General features: G+C 34.0%; 1 protein-coding gene across 1 annotated transcript in view; it reads left to right on the top strand.

Annotated features, from left to right (window-relative positions):
- Window positions 1–20,150, top strand: part of LOC124362638 (erlin-1-like) — a 33,277-nt gene that overhangs the window by 10,260 nt on the left and 2,867 nt on the right. The window contains exons 4-7 of the mRNA XM_046817315.1: window positions 4,235–4,343; window positions 14,289–14,395; window positions 15,507–15,658; window positions 17,210–17,391. Of these exons, the coding sequence (XP_046673271.1) occupies window positions 4,235–4,343; window positions 14,289–14,395; window positions 15,507–15,658; window positions 17,210–17,391 (550 nt within the window). The remainder of the gene's footprint in view (window positions 1–4,234; window positions 4,344–14,288; window positions 14,396–15,506; window positions 15,659–17,209; window positions 17,392–20,150) is intronic.

Here is a 20,150-nt window from a genome sequence, read left to right as displayed (position 1 = left end):
GATTAATTAAGCCATCAATGGCATGTGTAGTTGATCTACCAGGACGATAACCATACTGACTATCATTAAACAAACCAGAAGACTCAAAATATTTACAAATTGGTATTTTAAGAATTTTTTCTAAGACTTTCCCTATGACTGAGATACAAGAGATCGGACGGTAACTACTGGGTATATCTGGATTACCCTTTTTAAAGATAGGTACCACTCTAGAAAACTTTAAACTATTTGGAAAAACACCATCATTTATATATCTATTAAAAAAATAAGTTAATGGTTCAATAATTACCGAAGCAACCTTTTTTATTAAGTCACTGGACAGAATTCTGGATGAAGAATTTTTTAACGAGATTATTATGTTAAACACCTCATTCGAGCTAACTGGTGAAAAGACACAACACGAATTGGCTGACACCAAATTTACACTTTTAAGACACTGCACTGCACTCTCTGGGGAAGCTTTGACTTTTGAACTTATATCTTCTACAGCAGTGATGAAATAGTTGTTGAAGTCATCAGGCTAGATGCTGCTACCAAGATTGTTGACTGGACTGCGTTTAGCTGTTTTATTTATGATATTCCAGGCCGCTTTACATTTGTTGTAAGAATGTTCAATTATTTCTTAATTTTTCTGTATTTTAGCTGCTTGTAGTGCAAGTCTGTAGTGTCTTTTCAGGTTCTTAAATAATAGCAAGAGCTGATCGTTGCTATATTTATTACACATGTCTTTACAAAGTAGTATTTGGTTCTTCATTGCTGCTAGCTCCGGTGAATACCAACCAGTTGAAACAGAACCTTTTTTAAAACTCATATTAGCTGTACTAGCTTTTAATCTTTTAGCCTTCTTGAGTGGAAAACTAGTCTCAAATAAGGTCAAAAACCGTTCGAAAAAATTTTCAAAGCAGTTACTAGCTGTTAAATCAGGTGAAAAAGACTGGCACCACTGTTCCTCTTCGAGGAGTTGCATAAAGTAACTTATGTTCTTGGGAGTAATCAATCTAACGGTTTTTAATTGACTAGGCCTATCATGTGTGTAAGAAATAGGCTTACTCACCGAAAACTCAAAATGTAAGGCATCATGATCAGATAAAAAGATGGTCGTATGACTTCTGTAATATATTCATGTGGTTTCAAAGCATGAATTTCCACGTGTAGGCTTGTTGTTTGTGCAATATATGTCAAATTGCCTTAATACATTTAGAAATCTTTCTACTGTAGCTTTATTAGTAGTAACGTCAAAATGAGCATTTACATCTCCACACAAGATTAACTTGCACTTTAATCGAAAGAGAAAGATTAAAAGTTTCTCCAATGACTGCAGAAATATTTCTGTACTACCATCTGGTGATCTATAAAGGGACACCACAATCAGATTGAATTCTGTGAGTTCTACACCAGTAACTTCAAAATGGAGTTCATTGCAGAAATTCTTCAGGTCAATTTCCTTAAAAATATGGTTATTAGCAACATATATGTTTACCCCTCCGCCAATATGAACACTGCGACAAAAACTGCTGCCCAGAGAAAAGCCTTCAGGTACCCATAGTTCAATTTCATCTGTATTTAGCAAATGTTCTGCAAGGCATGCAACAAAGTATTTGTTTTGACATAACAGGAGTTCCAGTTCTTCGCATTTTCCCCTTAAACCTTGTATATTTATGAAGAAAATTTTAGCTAACTCTTGGTTTATGGTAGGCATAGGAACCAAGCAGTCGTACTAATTTTTTTTTCAGGGTAAGCTGTGGGCCTACACTGATATTTATATGGGTCAACTACTTTCCATTGACCTAATTTAAGGTTTGATCTAGGCCTACTTGTTAAGAAACTTTTTGGGCTAGACCATTCTCCCGGTTTAAAAATTCGGTAGATCTAGTCTTTCTTACTTTGTTTATAAATCTTGAGAAGAATACATTCTCTGGCCAAAAATCAGGTGAGTATATGTCACTGTAGTAATTGGATGGAATGCCAACTTTAAATGATGAATATAACTCAGGATGTTTTGAATTAAGCTTTTCTACCGTGTAATCACCCCGCTTTAACAGCTATCCAGAAATGTTTTCAGGTCTTCACACTCAGTTCGAGCACTCAGCCTAGAAACAAATAAGAACCTCATTTTATCAGATGTTGTAAGGTTACGTTTCTCTGTAGATTTTCCAGTGATGAAAACGTTAATTGAGCACTCTCAAATGTTAATTGAGCAGTTCTTGTTTCCCTGTACGTCATTTTAATGGGATAATTCTGCAAGTGTCTATAAACATACATCAATACGTTTAATTAATACACTTGTTTGAAAGTTAGGATTTGGTTATCAGTGAACAAGTAAACTAGCTCTGTCCGTACGCCGAAGATCAAATATCGTTCGCAAAGCATGTCTCTGACTCATTGCCACAGCCTGCAACCAGGTACCATCATAGTGTACGATCCCATATCTCATTGTGCTCTCGAACCATGACATGTATAACTGTATTAATAATTCGCTACTCAAAAACTGTTTCATGTGGTACAACGCATAATTGATTTTCCTCAGTTTCTTTGTCAGGTACGTTACGTGGAATCCCCACTTTAACTGGGAGTCAACATACATTCCTAAATATTTTACATTGTCGACTATTTCTATATTTGAACATGTACAGCCATACAAGCATTGATGGCTATGGCAGAACTAATTAAACATATTCTGCAAGTCAGACAGGCTTGTTGCTATCAAAGGATAGAATACATTTAGTCTTTGATATATTAATTAACAACCTGTTGGTAATCAACCATTCTTACACCCTCACCAATTCCCTGTCAATCTTTGTCTTGAGAGAGGCTCTGCTGCAAGATGAACACACCAAAGCCGTGTCATCAGCATATACAAATATAGAGGAGTGAAAGTCAATATCTAGAAGATCATTAATATAAATATAAGAGTAACTTACTCTGTTTCACAATGTTATAATTTTTATGTTACCGGAGACTTTAATTAAATAATAAAAGCTCTTATCTAGGATTACATTTAAAAAATCTGTAATTTTAGTTGTTTGTTCTATTATTAGGCCTAGCGGTGGGTTCTCTCTAAAGCTGCGGCACTCTCCTAGGCCCAGGCACCGGGTATTTGGTCCCTCTACCCAGTCTTGTGGGGCCTTACTTTTTGCAACCAAAGTCGTGTCACAATTGAATGTCATTCATCAGAAATATTTTTAAATGTCCTGATAACCATGAAAAAAGTTACAATTCAAATTAATGCTTGGATAAAGTTAAGGTTATTGTCATTACAGTTAGGACTTAAAAATAAAATTATTCAAAATCAAGTTATTTCAACTAAGACTACATTTTAGAAAACTTATTTTTAAAGAGCACAATATAGCTGATTGTGAAAATGTCATAAATAAAAGCTTTTATGTGAGAAGACTACTTTGTCCTATCTCAGAGTGACAACATGCATAGATACAACCAATTATATAACATCATAAGTAAACATTTGTTAAACAAGTATGACAACTGAATAGTTTATGTTTGCTTCCTGTTATTAATATAACACTTAAAGATTTCTAGAAAATAATTTAAAAGTATAATTTTATTTGTTGATCCTAAGGACAAAAAAAGTCTGCAGTAGGCAACAGATCATACATTGTAATGGACAACATTAATATAGTTAATACATTAGTTTATCCTTTGTTTTATCTTACAAATTAGAACCAAACTCAAACCGTATACAAAATATTTATTTTTGTTTTTAATTTTTAAATAGACCATGTTTAAAAATATCTTTTTTAAAACATGTACCTATTATTAAAAATAATATTGAATTTACATTAAAAAAAACATTATTTAAAAAACTTGAATCACTAGTATGAAGAAATAATGGGAATTTTCCAACAGTTTAGTTTTTTTTTTAATCTGAAGAAGAAAGTAGATTCCAATCCTCAAAAAATAGTGTCCTATTTTTGTAACATAACAATGGTAAATGTCTGAAATCTTGCTACCCTTTTAAGAAAAAAATCTAGCCGTGTAATATACACTTTTAAATAAAGAGCAATTTCAACATTATTTGGAAGATAGGCCTATAATGTTCTCCTAAATCTATGTAAAATACAATTTTGTATTTAAATAATTTTATAAGCAACAAGATTAAGGTACTATATATTTATTTACAAATTGTACTAACTGTTTGCTTTTTGGTATATTATTTATTTTTATTTAAAGAATTTTGAGATTATTTGAGTCAATTATATCCATTTAACTGTTGCAGGTAACACTACAAACAGATGAGGTGAAAAATGTTCCTTGTGGTACCAGTGGAGGAGTTATGATATACTTTGATAGAATTGAGGTCGTTAATATTCTTAACAGAGACAGTGGTAAGTATTAAATTTTAAATTCTAAATACAGTAGTGGGATATATTTTAAAGAATGATACTTTCTCGGATCTCTAACCTGGACTCCCACCAACAAGGATAATCTGGAAAAACATGAATTAATTATGCATGCATTTCGAGCTTTGGGAAACATTCGATTATGTTTGAATTTTTACCAGGTATGGATCGATTCCGATATGATACCACGGCTCCTTTTACTCAATTCCGATACCAACAGAAGTGCTTAAAATAAACTTGGAAAGTTAAGATTTTACAATATTACATCTAGTGATGTGTGGAATGTAAATCAGTCCATTCACAGACAACAACTGATCTGCAGTACACAAACTGGCGATTATTAACAACCATTATTTTAATTCCTGTATGAAAAATGTAGATAGATAACCAAACTAATAAAATATTTAATTGAAGTATAAATAATATTTTAATAGAAGTTCTAATTGAAATATTTGTTATGTCTACAGGGTGAGTCAGAAATATGGTAACATATTTTAAGACGTGATTGTAGAGCTAAAAATAAGAAAAAAATTTTATATAAAGGTAGGTCCGGAAACGCTCCATTACTGAGCAATGGCTGGCGAAAGATTTTGCTTTGTTTTCAGTTCACCTGGTGAAATTAAGTGATTCTGAAAGGTTTTTGTAATGTATGCGGGTCGACACTGTACTCTCTATGGGTCGGGAAGAATATATTAAACTACACATTTAGAGTAACATTGCTCTAGGACCGCTCGTAAGGAACGGACGGGACGCGGAGGTTACATGACGGTGTCTGGTGGTGGACTCTGGGTGGACTGCTGGCTGGCCAGCTTGGACCGTTGGTTGTAGGGTAGTGGCGTGATGTGACGTCACAGGAGAGCAGCCTATGAGCATTCTTTATTCTTTTAGACCACATCGTATGTTACATCGCCTGACAATACATACTGCCAACATCACTGGTGCAGACATTAAATATTCACTATGGATACCTACCAACTTAGTACTTCTCACACTAAATACACTACAATCCTCCCCCTTAAATACATAAGTCCCCTACAATTTTAGAAATTTATCAATTACAATTTGTTTTAACCAATTCTCCAATTTTAAATCAATTACAATGAATAAGAAAATTGACATTATACTCTTTTATTTTTGTAAGTATAGATTATAGAGAACAAAATACAAACTCAATATAATCATTTAACACAAATCACAAACACTTCAATCAAAACCAATAAATCAGAATATAGCAATTAATAACACATTGAATGAACACAATTAACAAATCGATAATAATAATGCTTAAACAATATTAATTATATACAAGTCACAATTGGGTTGTATTTACAAGTCCATTTTGACTAAAGGTTTACGATCCCTTAGTGGGTATCGTCTAACAGGTGTCATTTGTTTGGTGTGAAACGCTGGAACTGTTATTGTTTACATTTGTACGTGGGCTGGGGCTTTGCCCCTGAGCGTTTCTGTTATTGTTATGGTTTTGCGGGAGAGGGGGGCAAGGTCGTTGCTAAAAGTACTGGCGACCTTGCGCTCGCTCTGTCCCGCGACTGTTATATCGATCGTTTCCTGCGTGTGCTCTGTTGCCACGCTTGCGTCTGGGAGTCTAGGCATTGTTGTCAACTCAGACATTTCCGGACTACACTGTAAACCTACCAACTGGTCGATATGTCGTTTCCACCTCATGCCCGTATTCAGTTCAACTAAATACGTGACTGGTCCTAATCGTGCAAACCTATCACACCTGGTATCCATTTATTTCTACCTCTCTGTAATCTCTGGCTATGATTGGTTGTCCAATAGCTAACTGTCTAGTTTTACTACCGCCTATAGTACAATCGTTGTTTTTCTTGATTATCTGACATTATTGCTTTAACATTTTGGGCGAATTAAATCTAACCTAGACTTTAGCGATCTGCCCAACATTAATTGAGCTGGCGATAGATTGGTAGTAGAATGCACTGTATTTCTATAAGTGAACAGGAAGTTACTCAAAGCTAATTCTAAATCCTTGGAATTATGAAGAGCTGTTTTCAATTTATTTTTAATAGTTCTGACTGACCGTTCTGCCAAACCATTGGTTTCTCTGGGTGGTATGGTGGTGAAAACGTGTGTTTGATACCATTTGACATCAAAAATTCTTTAAACTCTTGACTGGTAAAAGGTGGTTCGTTGTCGGACACTATGTGGTCTACAATACCATACCTACTAAATAATTCCCTTAATTTCACAATCGTGTGAACAGCTGCCGTTGAAGCAACGGGCAACACCTCTGGCCACTTAGAGTACGCATCTTTACCACCAAAAATAACTTGGACTGAAAAGGTCCAAAAAAAATCAATATGAATTCGAGACCAAACTCGTTCCGGAACATTCCAATGATGCAGGAAAGCCTTGGGCGGTTTTGCTCGTTTCCTCCAAACAGGCTGCACAGCTGTTAGCTAGTTGTTCTATGTCCCCGGTCGATATTAGGCCACCATACATATGCACGGGCTAATGCCTTCATGCGAACAATACCTATGTGTGAAGTATGCAATTCGTTCAGAATGTTTATTCTGAACCTTTTAGGTATTACCACCCTGTACCCCCACATTAGGATTCCTTGCTCCAAGGTTAATTCCGACTGTCTAATTTCAAATGGCTTTAGATCTGGTTCAGTTACAATAGGCCAACCTAATTCTACATAGGATATTACCTTTTTGATTTCACTATCTACCATTGATTCTCTTTTTATGTCTACATAGCTTAATGGTATGTCATTTTCAGCTAAACACTGCAAATAGGTACCTATGACATTAATATTAAGGTCATCATCCGAGATTTCATCTTTAATCTCACTATTTACAGGTAATCTAGATAAACCATCGGCATTGCCATGGTTTTTGGGACTTAACATACACAATCTCATATTGGAAACCACTTAAAAACAAAGCGTATCGTTGTAACCTACTGGCTGCGAAAGCAGGTAACCCTTTCTTTGGTCCAAAAATAGCCACTAAAGGCTTATGATCAGTCTTTAACAAAAACTGTGTACCATATAAATATTGACTAAATTTCTTAACACCAAATACAATGCTTAATGCTTCCTTATCTATTTGTGAATAGTTTTTTTCTCATCGCTATTTAACACTCTACTTGCGAATGATATAGGTCTTTCTGTACCCGTCGTATTGAATCTGACTCAAAACTGATGCAATGCCATATGGACTAGCATCACTGGCTACCACTAGTGGTAATGCAGGATCATAAATGCGCTAAAACTTCAGCAGAGATTAACTTTTGCTTAATCTCTTGTAGTGCCTTCTTACATGCTAAATTAAATACAAAAATCGGTATCCTTTCTTAACAACTGATACATTGGGGTTAAAATAGTGGATATCCTAGGAATGAAACGTGAATAGTAATTAACAAGACCAAGGAAGGCTTTAAGCTGTGTCACATTTTGAGGTTCAGGTGCCTTGACAATTGCTTCAACCTTACTAGGTGCGGTATGCAACCCTTGTTTACTGATAACAAAACCTAAATATTCTAAACTGTCACAGAAAAATTTACATTTGTTCTTGCTCACTGTGAACCATTGTCTTCAAGTCTTTGACACACTAGTCTAAGTCTATGCATGTGTTTTCCTCATTGTTTTTTACCTGTTACTAGAATGTCATCTAAAAATACAGTTACCCCCGGGATACCTTGTAATGTTCGTTCTATTATTCTCTGGAATATTCCCGGTGCTGAACTGATACCAAAACATAGGCGATTGTAAGCATACAATCCTTTGTGTGTGCTAATTGTACAATACGTTTGACTATCTACATCTAGTTTAAGCTGCTGATAAGCTGAAGATAAATCTTATTTTAGAGAATTTTTCTCCGTTTTGTAGGCTGGCAAATATTTCTTCAATTTTCGGTAACGGGTGTCGGTCTACCTCCAAGAAAGGATTTACAGTTATTTTATAATCCCCACAAATTCTTATTTTCCCATTAGCCTTAATAATTGGTACAATGGGAGTCCCCCATTCACTGGTATCTACTGGTGAAATAACGTTCTCTTGTTCTAGTCTAGTCAGCTCGGCTTCTACTTTTTCTTTAAGTGTAAAAGGTAACGTCCTAGGTTTAAAGTATTTTGGTACTACATTTTCTTTTAACTTTAATTTAACTGTGCACCCTTGAAACATCCCAACTTATCCGTAAATACATTTGGAAACTCATTGTACAGTAATTCTACTTGTTTGTTGTTGTTGACAACAGACGGATTGACAGATGTTTGTTTGTTTTACCTCTACAGGTGTGTGTGGCTTCCACTGACAGGCGTGCATGCGTCTGCCGCGCTGCCGCCTGCAGTTGGCACAACCCCCACCATGCTCGTGCGATCGGCTGACTGTACATTGTTTACATTACTCAGGCACTCTAACTGTTAAATCTAATGCTTGCATCCAATCACGCCCTAACAAGGGATTAGCCCCATTAGCTACGATGTATAAAGCTAATTGTTTCTCTTTACCTTTATGTTGTACATTGACCATAACCTTACCCTAAAGGCCTGATCTTTTCATGTGTATATGAACTTAATACTAAGCTAGTTGGATACATGTTTATATTTCCTAACTTAGGTCTTACAATCTTTTTCTGACATAACTGAAACACAAGCTCCACTATCGACTTCAAATACAATTTCCTTACTTTCCACTAATAACTGTACCGTTATTGGCTCAATTTTATTAATCTTAGTTTCTATTTCTTTAACCGTAAATAGATTGGAAATGTCATACACATCGTCATTGTCTTTATGTTTTCCAGTGATTATCTGAACCGGACTCTGCTGATTCTTTACTTTCCTCTACATAGTGCTGCCTACCTTTATAAACATATTGCTTTTTATTGCTGTAAAACTGTTTCCCTTTAGCTGAAAGCTCCTAGACCTATTTGTAAAAACATTTGGTTTGTTCTCATTAGGTTTGTTAACATAATTTTTCGATCTACAAACCTCTTTCAAGGTGTCCCTTCTTTTTACAATGATTACACGTGTACTCACGAAACCGACATTGCGATGCTGTGTGTGATCCTCGCTTGCCGCAACAATAGCAGGTGATGTCTCCCAGCGCCTTCCCGCCGTCCGATGACCGTCTCGCTGCGATGCTCGCCGCCTGTGTCCTTTTCGGTATCGACCCGCTGCTCTGCATCCGGTGAATACGTCCTCCTGCAGTTGTCATCTGGGCCGCCCCTTCTCAGCAAATTCCATTGCAGTAGCTAGTTGCACGGCTTTTCATAAGTGAGGTTCTCCTCCCCGAGAAGTCTTTTCTGTATCTGTTGGTCTCGCAGACCCGCGACTAATCTGTCCCTTAAGTAGTCTGGCAATTTATCACCAAATTCACAATACTTAGATAACTGTTTTAAATGCACAATATAATCGCTAACCGTTTCAATGATCCAATTGATTCCGCCTACTAAATTTAAATCTTTCCGTGATAAAAGAAGGCTTGGGATGCAGATGATTTCGCTATAGTGTCCACAATTTCCTTGTACGACTTGTCAGACGGTTTGTCTGGTGTAATTAAGTCTTTCAGTAACGTATAGGTCCTTACACCCATAACTGTCAACAAAGTGCTTAGTTTCTTTGAATTATCGATATCATTACAATCAATAAAAAACTCAAATCTCTCTATATAAGACTGCCACGATTCTTCCGCACTATAAAAATAACCCATAGACCCGATAGTTGCCATTTTGTTTTCTTGTACACTCCGTAATAACTGTTTAAAATGTCCCCGGTAAAAAATAATCGTCTAACGGCATTAATTGCAACGATTAAAATCAGCTTGTGCGCTGCTTACAACCAAGAATAGTTTTATATCGATCGGCGTACCTTACTACTCCCGACCGTTGGAATGTCCGGAATGTCCTTGCACATTTCGCGGTTATTTGCACGTGTTCATTACGATAGTTGCCCTTCCGCACTATATCACTGTAATTCACTGTTTCAATGTCCCGAATGTCCCCTGCACATTCGTTTTATTTGCACGTGTTCATTACGCTTGTTGCCCTTCCGCACTAAATCACTGTAATTCACTGTTGCAGTTGTTTTCCTCGTCGCCACTGTAACGACGTTCCACTGTTGCAGTTGTTTTCCTCGTCGCCACTGTAATGTATGCGGGTCGACACTGTACTCTCTATGGGTCGGGAAAGAATAATTAAACTACACATTTAGAGTAACATTGCTCTAGGACCGCTCGTAAGGAACGGACGGGACGCGGAGGTTACATGACGGTGTCTGGTGGTGGACTCTGGGTGGACTGCTGGCTGGCCAGCTTGGACCGTTGGTTTGTAGGGTAGTGGCGTGATGTGACGTCACAGGAGAGCAGCCTATGAGCATTCTTTATTCTTTTAGACCACATCGTATGTTACATCGCCTGACAATACATACTGCCAACATCACTGGTGCAGACATTAAATATCACTATGGATACCTACCAACTTAGTACTTCTCACACTAAATACACTACAGTTTTGTTCTTACTTTTTATCTCAAATAAGATGGATATATAAGGAAAGTCACCTGAAAAATCAAATAAAACCACTCTAGAGGTTGTAATGTGATCAGTTTTTGCGAAACAGTATGAAATTTGCCAAAAATCTAATAACAAAATACCATTTTAAATGTTTGAACTCGAATAACATTGTTAAATGATCAATAAACAAATTGTTTTTCCTAATACAGATTGTAGAGAATTTAATTCTGAAAACAACCATAATAAACAAAGTTAACAAAATGTGTAAAAAAGTTATGAAATTGACTCCTCACGTAATACACTACACAGCAATTTTTTGCTGTTTTATAATAAGGAATGAGTATCTGATTGGTAACAGCTGGTAATAATTATTTATTTAAACAACAACTGTTTAAACATTTTTAAATAATAAATAATCAGCTTGGCATTTATTATTAGATGACATATGTCACCTCATTGTTGAACAAAACAACAAACTGTAAAGATACTATGTGCTTGTGTTAAGTATTTTAACCGGTTATTTCCCTCCATTTTATTAGTGATTTTGTGTTGTGTGTTTCATTTATTAAAAATGGAAGGTAATATTCATGTGTATTCAAACTCTGATTTAGCAGACATGCATTTTAATGTATGGTTTGGGACGCTGCAATAGTACTTCAGCAAGACGTCTGTCTAGCAAGAGAACTTTCCTAACCGCAGGTGTCATAGCGCAAGATTTTTGCCACTGTTCATCAACGCCTATCTGAAACAGGTTCTTTGAAATCTTCGGAGCATAGTAATGCAGGCATCGCACGATCATGTAGGACTGTTGAATTAGAAGAGTTGGTTCTTAATAAAATTTCTGATTATCCTGAAAAGAGCACTAGAGAATTGTCACTATAGTTCAATCTCAGCCAATCTAGTATTCGGAGAATACTACACGAGTACCAGTTACACCCATACCACTTCCAGCATGTCCAAGCAACTCCATGTTCCAGCAACTCTTTTGCCACAAGACTACGCTCCCCATGTTGTTTTTGTCGATGGCTTCTGTTAAAATATGCTGATCCAAACTTTTTGAATACAATTTTGTTTACCAACGAGGCTCACTTTACAAGAACAGCTATCATTAACTTCCATAACAACCACATTTGGGCAGACAGAAATCCTCATGGTATCAAACCTAATCGCCCACAACATCGGTTTTCAGGAAATGTTTGGGTTGGAATCTTAGCCGATGATTTTGTCGTATTCCTGCTTCCTCCCAGGCTTAATGGCGTGGTGTACTTGAACTTTTTAAGAGACGAGCTACCTAATCTGCTTGATGATGTACCTCTGCATTTGCGCCAAAACATGTGGTTTATGCATGACGGGGTACCTGCGCACTACTCTCTGGCTGTTCGTGGACACCTAAATGAGAGTTTCACAAATCAATCGATAGGCCGAGGTGGACCAGTTTCATGGCCAGCAAGATCACCGGACTTAAATCCTTTGGACTTCTTTTACCTTTGGGGACATTTAAAAAGATTAGTTTACTCTTCCCCTATAGATACCATTGAAGAACTCCGATTAAACATGTCTAATGGAATAGAAACCATTAAGCAGACACCTGGATTTTTTGAACGGGTCCGAAACTTGATGAGAAGACGTCTGAACGCGTGCATTTTGAACAATGGAGGTCATTTAGAGCATCCTTTTTAATCTTCTGGTAATCTTCAGACTAAAAGCGATTGTAGATGTTTATTGTATTTAAAAATAAAATTTTGAACTAAAAATGTTTATTTTTCACCAGCTGTTACCGATCAGATACTCATTCCTTATTATAAAACAGCAAAAGTTTGCTGTGTAGTGTGATAAGTGAGGAGTCAATATCATAACTTTTTTACACATTTAGTTAACTTTGTTTATTATGGTTGTTTTCAGAATTAAATTCTCTACAATCTGTATTAGGAAAAACAATTTGTTTATTGGTCATTTAACAATGTTATTCGAGTTCAAACATTTAAAATGGTATTTAGGTTATTAGATTTTTGGCAAATTTCATACTTTTTCTCAAAAACCGATCACACTACAACCTCTAGAGTGGTTTTATTTGATTTTTCAGGTGACTTTCCTTATAAATCCATCTTATTTGAGTTAAAAAGTAAGAACACAACCTTTAAGAATCACTTAATTTCACCAGGTGAACTGAAAACAAAGCAAAATCTTTCGCCAGCCATTACTCAGTAATGGAGCGTTTCCGGACCTACCTTTACATAACATTTTTTTCTTATTTTTAGCTCTAAAATCACGTCTTAAAATATGTTACCATATTTCTGACTCACCCTGTATATTTATCAACACCAGTGTGTCTGCTGGTTTTATGCGTGGACGTTAACTGCTCAGCAGTAGACAATCACAAATTTTATTTTATCTATATATCATACTTTGTATAGTTGTACATAAATAGATTCTCTATAAATATATAGCCATTTATTTTTACTTAAATGGAATATATTCTGGAAGCTCATTTTATAAGCTAACGTTTCTATGATTTAGAAAGAGGATGTAGAAGATACATGACTTGTAGTTTTAATAATATGTATATTCATTTCCTGAATCTCTGTGAATTACTTTGATGTAGCATGGCATTCTTGGGCTTGTTTTTCCCAAATTGTCAAAGTTAAAAATAGTGTTCAGATGAGAGGATTTAGTTTATTTGTTGATTGTACCAAATTTACCTAGTGTACCAACAAAGTCTCGTACCAAAAGTTCATGCACCACAGACGTCTGACCCGTGATGCTGGACTGCAAGTTGTCCCACGGTAGCACTCTGTTAATAATGGTTTGTTTCCTTTATTTTTTCCAGATTGGATACATGTATTTTCCAAACATCACAAAAAGGAAAGTTCTTAGATATATACAATGTTATGTTGACACATTGAAAGACACATAGATAAAAACTAAGGAGCTTAAAATATGTAATAAGCGATTAATCATCACCGATTTTCTTGATTATCGCTAGTGACGAAATTTGCTAACTCCGCAGCTTTGTGGCATTTCCTGCAGATACAAACATAGACAAAAGAATCGGGAATTTTAAACTGGAAAAATTGAGAGAAACCCGTGAATTTGAAAAGAGGTTTTGAGTGGCCACTATGTGAATTTGTTGTACCATCAGGCCTGTTAGAAAATATACGCCTGCTTCAAGTGTCTTACATCATATCTTTTTCATTATAAAGATATAGGTTTATCTACATTATGTACATTACATGATGTATGACTGACAATAATTATGCTAAAACAGACATTTCTTCTACATGGTTATTTCTGCTGTTTGTTATTCACGTAGCTTATAAGTGCACTATATTTTTTCCAGAAAATATACTGTTCAAATAAAATATAAATATACCGTATTATCAACAAGTTTAACTATAGCACTGTTTATAATTTTAGTTTGTTTTAATTTTCAGTTTATGACATTGTGAGGAACTACACTGCTGATTATGACAAAACCTTGATTTTCAACAAGGTTCATCATGAGTTAAACCAGTTCTGCAGCAGTCACTCACTTCATGAGGTACGTTTACACACCTCACAAAGTTTAGTGTACTATATCTCAATAAATTGAATCAAGAATTCTTAATTGTCTGTAGCATTAATGACAATGCAATAGACAATGTCACTTTTCTTACAAATACAGTGGCTTACTGATATCACATTTTTAACATCCTTCAAAAAAAGTTTTAATTTAATCTTTAACAAAATTAGGAAAACAGTATATTATGTATACATAATAAAGCCACAACTTGCTCACTTCAAAACAGTAAATATGGTGTTAGCAGCAATTTGTTAAAAATATACAACATACCTTAAACATTATAGACAACATAATATAAAGATAAACAAACAGCAATACAACAAATAAATGAAACCAAAATATATCTAACAACAGATATAAATATTAACAAATTCTTAATTATTAGTCTCACAGAGTTTGCTATTTACAACAAAAATTCACCTTACTCTTGATGCAGCGTCTGGGGTCTGACACTTTCATAAACTTGACTCCTGGAATCTGGAAAAACGTTATGTGTCAAAAATCTAGGTTGCTCCACTTTACTAATCGATTGTGTCTAAAACGTCGTAATGCACTCAATTGTGCACTTGATGAGACAATGAGAATATCTTTTCACTATATTTTGTAGTCTGGGTGTCTGTGGCGTCAAAACGATGTAAAGAGTCCATTTTGACCTACTTTTTTGGATCTCTTCAGATGAACACGACTCCAGATTCCAGGAGTCAAGCCTGAACAGAATCAGATTCAAGACGCTGCACTAAGAGGAAGGTGAACTGAAGCTAAACTCGACTTTCACATTAATCCTAATGCTATATTAACTGTTTTACATGGACTGAAATTTTAGGAAATGGAACTATCATTGGTAGCATAAAGTTTCATAACTAAAATTTTGTTAGATTCTTAAAATATTAAAATTCTGTATTGAGTAATTTTAGGTTTTTTAAAACTAATATACATAATTCTATTTTTAAAAGTCAGTCTGTAAGGCTGAAAGGATTTAAGTAGATAAAGATGGGTTTAAACTGATGCTAAAGAATAGCATCAAAGACCCAATACTAGAATGCATAATTATATGATGTACAATAATATAAAACCATTTTCAATGTTGCAGGTGTACATTGACTTGTTCGACCAAATTGATGAGAACTTGAAGACTGCTCTCCAACGTGATCTCAATGAAATGGCTCCTGGACTTCAAGTACACTCAGTGCGAGTCACAAAACCTAAAATTCCTGAAGCAATCCGGAAAAACTATGAATTAATGTAAAAATATTAAACTTTTTTATACGATTTTTTATAGACATATAGCGTATGTGAATTACAAAAAATAAGAAAAAAAGAAAAAACAGGAGTTACTGAATTTTAAAACATTATACTAAATTTTTAAAGGATTGACACATTTCACATGTCATATTAGTGCCACGTCAAGTCATGTCCATTTGTGGACATCCATACCTACGTGATCAATCATACTTGACTCAGTTACTGGTTAATTAATACTTTGATTTTTTATACAGGCACATCCATGAATGTTCAAAAGAAAATGTTGTGAAGTAACTCTTAATATTTAGCATAAAAAGCTATATTGGAATTTAATTAATGCTTTTTCGAATTAGTGGTAATTGTACTTGAATTTTATTTTAAAAGTTAGCTAAACCACCACTTATCCTATGATTTAAATAACTCCCTTGCAGGTGAAAATAAATAAATAAATAAAGACTTGCAAGTAAAAATAATGATTTAATGGATTTAAAGTCAACTTTTTTATCTTTTTTAAATTTTTAATCAAATTAAATACCTCATACCTAATTACTGCTTATTAAGAAACATTTATTCTGTTACTTTTAACAAATGTTTTAGTTGTTCTTATCTTTCTGATATTGGGTCTATCAGACGATTTTTTAAATTCTAAAATTAAATGTGTATTCACAGATTTATTCAAAAAAATTCATACTACTTCTGTTTTTATAGTTTACATTTTTCAGTTAAGGAAAATATTCAGTAGTCTCTAATGTACAACATTTAATATAAAAAACTATTATAGTGGTAAGTGTTATGATTTTATAAAAGTTATGTCAACCTTTTTTAGTCCAGTAGGCGAATGTTTAAGCTCACAAGAAACACACAGACACACACACACACACACACACACACACACACACACACACACACACACACACACACACACACACACACACACACACATATATCTGATCTTGTCACTCCCAAGGGTACCTCACAATTTTTATAAATTCATTTTTCTATCTGTATCTTCATTATTATCATGCTTTATTTTGTTTTTCTTATTTCAAAAGGAAGTATAATTAAAGAATTTGTGTTTTTATAGAAATTTGCAGCCAGTGCAATTAATTTTCTTGATTAAATGATCTGTTAAAAAAATCAGTTTGGTCTGTTAGAAATGTAAGAATGTATCATTGACGAGTGACCTATTCATTGATAGATAAATATAAATTTATTAATTTAACATATTTCACTGTTTTAATAATTGTGTAGTCAATATTAATAATTTAAATAGATTAAAAAAAGATTTCAAGCAGAAAAATAATTCAGAAATAAAATATAATGTTAGTATATAATTCATAATGAATACATTGTTTAAACAAAAGAGTACTTTATCAATTTTAATGCTAACTGATGTGCCTGTTCTAAACAGATATGTTTGAATCTTTAGGTACTTTGCAAAGTCTACTTCATGTTTGATACATGGGCACTATGGGTTTCTACAATCTAAGTACATATTAATTTAGACTTTCTTTCAATTCCTTAAAATTGTAACATCCTCAATGTGCGTAGGGAGGCAGAAAAGACAAAGCTGTTAATTTCCATCCAGCACCAGAAAGTAGTTGAGAAGGATGCTGAGACTGAACGTAAGAAGGCCATTATAGAGGCGGAGAAGGTGTCTCAAGTATCCAAGATACAGTTTGACCAAAAAATCATGGAGAAAGAATCTCTTCAGAAAATGTCTGAAATAGAAGGTAACAATCTGATGTGATTCAGTTTCATGAATATGAACAGTTTTAATCCTTTTAGTGCTATTTATTCTATTCTATAAGTAGTATGTTTTCAGGATGTATTAGAATAAAAAAGGAAAATATATCTAAAAGTCAGATTAATATTGTATTAAGACTGATACTATTTTGGTTAAGATTGCTCTATTGTTTCCAATTCAAAAGTCTATTCAGAATGTTTGTACACTGAATGACGTCATATTCATGTAATTTTAGATTTTTTTTACAATATTCATATTGTATATGATTACTAATTCAAATTAATTTTGTTGAAAATACTAACACCTTTGCTACTTTAGTTTGCAGTAGTGGACTAACACTGTAGCTACAGTTGAACAATGAGGAACAGATATTTGTAGCTTGAATGTTTACCATCTGTTTTTACACCTCTTGAAATACTATTAATGCATTGAATACGGAGCCCGAGTATAGTTCGGACTACAGTTGAACAATGAGGAACAGATATTTGTAGCTTGAATGTTTACCATCTGTTTTTACACCTCTTGAAATACTATTAACCAGTTTGAGACCGTTACAAGGACTTCTCCGCTTGTGCTGAAATAGGTATCATTATATAACTGGATATGTACAAAATCCCTTGCCACTTTTTTATTCTTCTGATCTCAAAATATACTTTTACTTTTAATTCATCCGTAAACTATTACAAGAGTAAAATACAGGAAAAGTCAATACCACAATCACACCGTAACAAGATAGTCTCGCCATTAGAATTTGACTCAATAGTTGTACTGTACTCTGAACAGGCTATGAACTCTATCTAATCTTATTCATCTTATATTTAATGATTCTGGTTGGCATGACTGCGCAAAATAATACATTTCTTTTATTGTAGCCAACTTTTTATTTTGGCAAATCGTGGGAGGACACTCACAGCTGATGTCGGAGTAGTGTAAAATGGCATGTTCCTTAGCAGTAGAATTCATATTTAGCATAGGAAGCTATAACTTTTTATGTACATCATTGTAACGATGCGTCGAATCTGAATCCACCAAATATTCAATAAAGATTTGGAATCGAGAATTGTTGGAAGGGATCCGACAATCCAGTCTTTGTGTTTTCAAAACTGTTAAAACAACATAACATAATTAATTAATTGTTGTACTTTTGTAAATAATATTTTGCTTGTAGTTAATAACTTCTATATTTATGTCTTGCAGCACCATATCTGCTGTTTTATTTGTGGACGGCAACTGATCGGCAATACACATATTCAAAGTCAAAATATCTTTATTACATCATCGTCAAGATGAGAATGGTGTCACAGAGAATTTACAATACACAAGAACAATATTACCGATTGCGTAAACGTGATATTGTTGTACCTGTATGAGAACCTGTTTATAGATAACGTACTTAACAAATTATTGTAGTTTAGTAATATTTTGTTTGCAGTTCTGTATTTATATATATATATATAAATAAATATCATATATCATGCATCACCATGAATCTGGCGCATATATTCGTGGACGACAGGTGATAGGCACTATGCAAATTACTGTACGCTAAAATGGGTTTTTATTGTACTTTGTGTTTGAAAACTACCTATCAGCATTCGTCCACAAATAACCAATCGACAGTCGGTAGATAGACAATATAATTAACAAATTCTAATGCTTTTGAAAATTAAATATGGCTTGCAATTTCTATTTTCAATGTTTATGTTTGCTGCATCTATGTGCACATGCCAGCATCTTGAGTTGTATTTATATTTTCCACAGTTAAATATGTTATGTTTATATTTTAATATTTTTTATCATAACTAGGGACGGATTGAAATTTTAAAAACATTTCAAGTTTAAAATATGTGTAATAGGAGATTTAAATTTATGCTCAATGTTTTCAGACTAAAGGCATATATTTTGGAAGCTTATATTATAATCTATCAAATCAAAGGAGAATGTAGGGGATATGACTGTTCTTAAATATAGCTATGTTTCTAAACCTCTGCAAATGCCTTACAAAACAATGGCATTTTCTGATTACTCCTTTATTATCAGACAGTCTGTAAAGATTTAAGAATTACAGAAATTGGATTGTTGATGATTTTGTTTAAATCATACTTAGTTTAAAAAAATAAGTTACTATGATTAAATATTTAAGAATCAATTTTAAAAGATTTGACAATTTTAGATTTTCTTATCACTTGGTCATAGTGAGGAATACAAAAAATTCTGATTCTGAAACAATTTTCCAAGGTGTAATTTCACATAGAATTCAAGCTATTGCAGGTTGTTTGTAAAAACATATCCAAGCTATGAAAATATAGGGATTCCTACGTGTTAAAACACCATTAAAAAGCAACATGCCAATGAGTTAAGTGTGATTTTAGTTGTTATTGCTTAGTAAATTCTAGGTTGTATTAATTGTTTACAATACAAACTGCTTAAGTCACATGACAAATTTTACAGGGTACACGTAAAGTAATAAATTATGAAATCGTTAAAGATTAGCAAGGTTAACTTCAATTTTATGTTTATTAAAAAAAGGGAAAAGTACCTTGGAATCATGTAGTACGTATTGTATGGCATAGAGAAGGAGTTTTGATTTTATGAACTCAGCTATAAATAGGTTTTATAATATTGACTATTCCCAATTGTTTTACAACATGTGGAAGGATTGTAAACAAAGTAGGGAGCTTTAGCAGTGTCTTTGGATAGTATTTCACTGGTGATATCAAAGTTTAAACAGTACATATAGTTTCC

This window comes from Homalodisca vitripennis, chromosome 5 (assembly GCF_021130785.1).
Source record: "Homalodisca vitripennis isolate AUS2020 chromosome 5, UT_GWSS_2.1, whole genome shotgun sequence".
In the NCBI taxonomy this organism is placed as follows: domain Eukaryota; kingdom Metazoa; phylum Arthropoda; class Insecta; order Hemiptera; family Cicadellidae; genus Homalodisca; species Homalodisca vitripennis.
Note: the sequence above shows the minus strand (reverse complement) of the source record. Positions and strands in the feature narration are given on the sequence as shown.